The sequence below is a fragment of the Prunus dulcis genome, chromosome 2 (assembly GCF_902201215.1).
Source record: "Prunus dulcis chromosome 2, ALMONDv2, whole genome shotgun sequence".
NCBI lineage: Eukaryota > Viridiplantae > Streptophyta > Magnoliopsida > Rosales > Rosaceae > Prunus > Prunus dulcis.
This window is the reverse complement of record NC_047651.1, coordinates 11,388,480-11,394,323: the sequence shown is the minus strand read 5'-3', so window position 1 is coordinate 11,394,323 and position 5,844 is coordinate 11,388,480. Positions and strand designations below refer to the sequence as shown.

Sequence of the window (5,844 nt, the reverse complement as noted above, 5' to 3'; positions counted from 1 at the left end):
CTCCTCTTCCCACCCCCTTGGAGAAAGACCCAGATCTCTGGAAATGCCTTCACTTGATTAGTTTTAGGGGATCTATGGCCTTGGTGTATGCTTCTTCACCAGAAGATGAATATGTGAAGATGTGGGGATATAGACAATGTGTTGAGGTATGGGGATTGAAAAATTACGATAACAAAGAGTGGGAGCTAAAATATAAAATAGATACAAAACAAGATCTTCCTATACATTGGGAGCCTACTAGTTTTTCTAAGTGCGGCGAATGGGATCATGGCATATATTTGAACCAGGAGGGTTCTTTCAATAACTGTATATTCTTTGTGCATCTAGGAGATGGTTCCATGGAGTGTGTGCTACTCAAGGGTCAATTGATAGTCCATAGTTGTACCGGCAGCATGATTTCTCTAAATAATTGTGGAGATTTGGTTGAAGCTGAAGAAGAACAAGGCATTACTGAATTTCCCATGCCTCGAAAAACTTGGAGAAATCAGATTAATGCTGCAGAAATAAGTGGAAGAGATTTGTGTTACTTGAAAACACAGACGGAGTCCGCATCTATTTCTTTGGATTGGAATGACATTTATTTTTAAGAATTATAAGCACAATGATTATGATGCTTGGATTTTTGGTTTTTTGTTTTTACTATTCCTTTATTTATAAAATATGTCAAGAAAATTTTGAACTTGTAATTAAACTCTTGCAACGTTGGCCTCTCTTTCAATTTGACAAGTCAATATTCCAGCTTACTTCTTCTCTGGGAAGAAGATAAACCGTATACAGGGGAAAGGGGGCAATTGTGATCCATACTCTGACACCAATAATTCTAAGAAATTGAAGCAAGCATTTGTGGTTCAAGAAAGTCATCGCTGAAAACATATTAACTGAAAGTTCAGCAGAAGCAAGCATTTTTCAAGATTATTATTACGTGTGTGCCGTTAGACCCTTATGCATTGGTATTATTAACTCTTTCTGGTTAGTGTTATTGTTTGATCCCTGAGATTACTGTACTTAAGTTGTATAAAATTGCACAAAAGCAAGCATATCCGAAATTTTTTGCTCGTTTTCGTTACGAGGTAGCAAATCAAACCCTTCAAATAGAAGTTTGTTGGTGTTCATATCATCTATATATAACAAAATCTTGGAAATGTGATAGTGCTGGGATTGTTTTTCATCTTATTCGTAATAAAGAACTGCGGTAGGGGAGGAATTTTCTCGCCTTGTATACATATATATATTTTTTTTGTTTCTCCGTACTGATATTGAAATAAATTTTTTTACTCACCAAGAAAAAAAAGTAGAGAATGGTGGAGATGTGAAGGCTTTAGTGCGGGAGCAAATAAATCTGACGACCCATCAAAGAGAGGCGCCACCACGTGAAAAAGAAGCAAATTCTATGAATATATTATTTAAATTAATATTCTGATTTAATAATATATTTAATATGGGTGTTACTTATTTAGGTTGAAGAAATAAATTTCATAAATTCCCTCAATCTATTTATTTCCTTCTATAACTTCCATCAACTCAATTAATCTGGAGATGAATAATTGTCAATTATTCCCTCCTTAATTGGAGAAGGAATGTTACAGGAAAGGAAAATATATTTAAGCTAAAGTTCGAAGACAAATAAGGTAACTCTGAAAAATCTCTAAAATTACTTTATATATATATATATATATATATATATATATATATATATATCTCTCACTTGATGCCCTGCCAGCCCAAGGTGCCTCCACCTCTCTTACCTACTTGTCTCCCATGCCACCTATCTCTCCTGCAGAGAAATATCTCCGTCCTTTCAGTATTATCTACATCTTCCGAGACCATTTTACTGACTTAGACATTAGAGGGTCATTTGCCACCACCACACCGGTCGTTCTCTGTTGACCGCCATTTATCTTGTAAGGAATCTCCCAAGAAGAAATTTGCCCAACATTAATTTTCAACTTTCACTCTCCAGTTATTCATTTTAATACCTGACATAGTTACCTAGATTGAACTGACGTATTGAACAAAAAGAAAACTTATCTACTAAAACAAAGTAAGTTTTAATAGATCTAATACTTGTCTTCTTTTGCCTTATAAAAAGGAATTTCTGACATACTCATTTGTCACATATCTTCTCATTTGAAGCTTACGCAACTTGAAAATATGATGGATTGCGATCAATGATCTATGATGTTCTCTTGTGATGTTTTTGGTTTCGTTTGTTGGAAATAAATTTTAGACTAAGGAGGCTATGTGGCCATGAAGAAAATGCCAGATAATTATCATCAAGGAAATTGGAAGTCAAATTATTAAATAAATTAAATAAATTTATGCAGCAAATAACGTGCATGCGTAATTTTTGGCAATAGGAACCTTGGGAACAAATTCTAAATTGCTCTCACTGTAAAATGGCACCCATATTTTTCCATCTGAAACGAAAAAAGTTGCACCATGTTTCTTCTCATTTGTTCAGCTTTTCCTGCAGGTTGTTGAGGATAATCCTAATAACAGTACTAGTGCTGCAATCCGGAAGAGGTTGACATGTGAAGATCGTCATCTCACAACCGAGGAACGACGTAAAATAAGACAGTTCCGACGATGAGTGAACTGCAGAAGGGCAATACAAGTTGTCTTAACATGTAAAGTAGTATCAGTTCTCTTAATTGTGGTATAGTATATACCAAGAAATAGGAAATAATTGTGATATAGTTAACCAGACATGAAACTTGGCCCCAATTGCATCCATCCTATAGAAAGCAAAAGTCCAAATTCTTTCGTAATTATTATCTAATGAAATTGCAGACCATGGCATTTGCGCGTCATGATATAAATCGTTTTAGTAAAATGCTAATTATTTTATTACCATTTTCTTAATTCCAAATCTTTCTTCTTCTTTTTTCTTTCTTAATTTACACTTACCATTTCCTTAATTGCAAATCAAAGCAGAGGATCTTGATTCGTATTCAAAGGATACAGTTACTTCAAAAGGCTATATCAAGTGTACAAGTTAAGAAAAAGTTGGGGAATACCATGTACTCCCTTGTATTAATGAATTACATGCACATTCATATGAATACATCAAGCCTAATTATGGTAGGAAAATATTCTATATAGAGATTGAAATCCTTGTGCTACAAGAAAGCTAATTATGAGGAGAAGAATCCGGTGTTGACCGATTTGTGTGTTGCACAAGGAAAGCGTCCAAAAAAACATCAAGGAAAAAATTGGGAACCATAAAGCCTAGTGTAATTAATTAGGACAATGAAAAAAAAAATATTGGGAGATACAGTTGTCAAATAAAATCTTGGGAGACGTCACTGTCAAAAAAAATCTTAGAAGATATCTATTTGACTATATACTTGTGTTTGCATATAACTAGGAAGGCCGGATGAGCAATTGAAGACATCTAGCACAGCATATTCAGTCCCGACAATTATACTTCAACTAATAATATTTTACCTACTTTGTTGAAGAAAATGAGGCGCATCAACTGCAACAACGAGACGGAGAAGCCAGAACTGGACTTGATGACAATCGGCGCTCTACCACTGGAAATTCTTATCGACATTCTATCGAGACTACCCGTAAATTCGATTTGTTGCATGAGATGTGTATCTAAGGCCTTTTTAAAGATGGTTGATGACCTCTTTCTTGCCACAATGCACATGCGGCATCATTTTCTAACCACGTGTTCTACTACTACCACTGAAGTTCCTCGACTTGTTTTTCTTGATGAGCGTCCCTTTCTTAGATATGCCTTGTTGTATCCATTGAAATATGATGGCCATGACTTATTGACAAAGAGCAAACAGGCAATTGTTTCCTATTTTGGATCCAGACGGCATTTTTATTCTGCTGCTTTTGTTTTCTGCAACTTGTTTGGCTTTACTGGAAGGTCATGCTTTACTGGTCTTAATCTGGAGAGGTCATGCTTGTTGGTGAATCCTTTCAAAGGAGAAGTTCTAATGCTCCCCTCAGTGAGTGACGTCCAAGTTCCATCCAATAGTCTCTGCGATGTTGATTGGTATGGCATGGGATTTGATAATATAACCAACAGCTTCAAGATTGTTCGTGTTTCCACCAATTAAAAAGACTACTTGGCGGCCGAAGTTCTTGTATTGGGGACAAGCTCATGGCGGGAGTTACACACAGTTCCTCCCTGCTTTCCAACCTGCAAGTCCGCATATGCACACGGAGACATGCATTGGTTGGTCCATGGAGATGACGGGTCGTCCGTATGTATACTTTCTTTCAACTTTCAGAAGGAAGAGTTCTATTTAACACCTCCTCCTGCCTCCTTGGGGAAAAAGCCAAATCTCTGGAAATTTCTTCATGTGCTTAATTTCAAGGGATATTTGGCCCTAGTGAATGTTTCTTCACAAGAAGATAGACATATGAAGACATGGGAAATAAAATTTATTGAGATATGGGGATTGAAAAATTACAATAATAACGAGTGGGTGCTAAATTATAAATTAGATTCGAAAGATGATCTTTTTGCAGATTTGAATCCTACTAGTCTTTCTAAGTGTGGCGAATGGGAGCACGGCATATTTTTCAATGACGAGAGCGATTGCAGTACATATACATTCTTTGTGGATCTAAGACATATTTCCATGAAGTATGTACTCCTCGAAGGTAATATGGCAATCTATAGTTGTACGAACAGCATGATTTCTCTAAAGAATTATGGAGATTTGGTTGAAGCAGAAGAAGAACCAAAAATAATAAAAAATAATAAAAAAGATATTACTGAATTCCCCTTGTCTCAAAGAACTTGGAAGAATATGATTAAAGCTGCAAAAGTAAGAGGGAGAAAATTGTTTTACTTGAAAACACAGACAGAGTCCGCACGTATTTCTGTTGATGAGAATGACTTGTGGTAATTTTTAAGAATTATAAGCACAATGATGTCTTTTTCTTTTTTTTTCCTTCTTTCTTTTCTTTTTGTTAAAGCACAATGATATGAAGTCTTGTCACCTATGATGTTTGGCGTTTTTTTATTATATAAAATTTATGGAGAGACTTTGAACTTGTAATTACCCTGAGATGTATTAAGGCATGTCACAATGAATGAAGGTATGTATGCTAGCTACATTAGCAAAGAACCAGTCAAAATTTTAATGTAAATTGCTTTTCATCAATCTACAAATTTTAATGCCCATGTTACTTAACAACCCAGCGCAAGGATAAAAAAGTTTTTGAATAAGAAATCAACGAAAATAAAGAGGCAAGTATCTGCGGTTAAATAAGTAATCGCTAAAAACGCAGTAACCGAAAGCGAGCATTTTCCAAGATTATTATATGTATTGGTATTATTAACCCTTTGTACTTAGTGTTATTGTATGGATCCTGGTATTATTGTATTTGTATAAAATTATGCAAAAGCAAGCATTTCTCAAAAAATTTACTCGTTTTCCTTCCACAAATTATAGGTTACGAGCAACTTCAACAGTAGTAGCAAATTGAACTCCTCAAATCTACAAGGAAGATGCTCTTTATCAAATTAATCTATCAAATTAAAAGAAATATAAATATAATATAAAAATGAAAAACAATCAAATCTTCTCTCATTCGCATATTAATCATACTCAAAAGACGAGGCTTTTTTATACTTTGCGTGTATAATAACTCTTCCTGAAGTTTTTGACAAAGAAAAATAATTTACTCACGAACCAACCCAATTTAGGCCTCCAAAATGAGAAATATGCATTTATTAGGGTTCACACGCGTTGAATTAAAATCTTCTGAGATATCGTTCTAAAAAATATATATATTTCTTGGAACATATCTATTTTATTTTTTTTTGCTAATTGGGACATATCTATTTGACTATACTTGTATTTGCATATAAAT

General features: G+C 34.6%; 1 protein-coding gene across 1 annotated transcript; it reads left to right on the top strand.

Annotated features, from left to right (window-relative positions):
- Positions 1-3,464: 3,464 nt before the first annotated feature.
- On the top strand, positions 3,465-4,076 carry LOC117618121 (putative F-box protein At1g30920). The gene has a single exon (XM_034347740.1). It carries the CDS (start codon positions 3,465-3,467, stop codon positions 4,074-4,076), a length of 612 nt encoding a protein of 203 aa, XP_034203631.1.
- The last annotated feature ends 1,768 nt before the right edge of the window (positions 4,077-5,844 follow it).

Bases quoted from the DNA above. Each gene is read 5' to 3' on its own strand.
- LOC117618121 (XM_034347740.1), top strand. From the start codon at position 3,465: ATGAGGCGCATCAACTGCAACAACGAGACGGAGAAGCCAGAACTGGAC.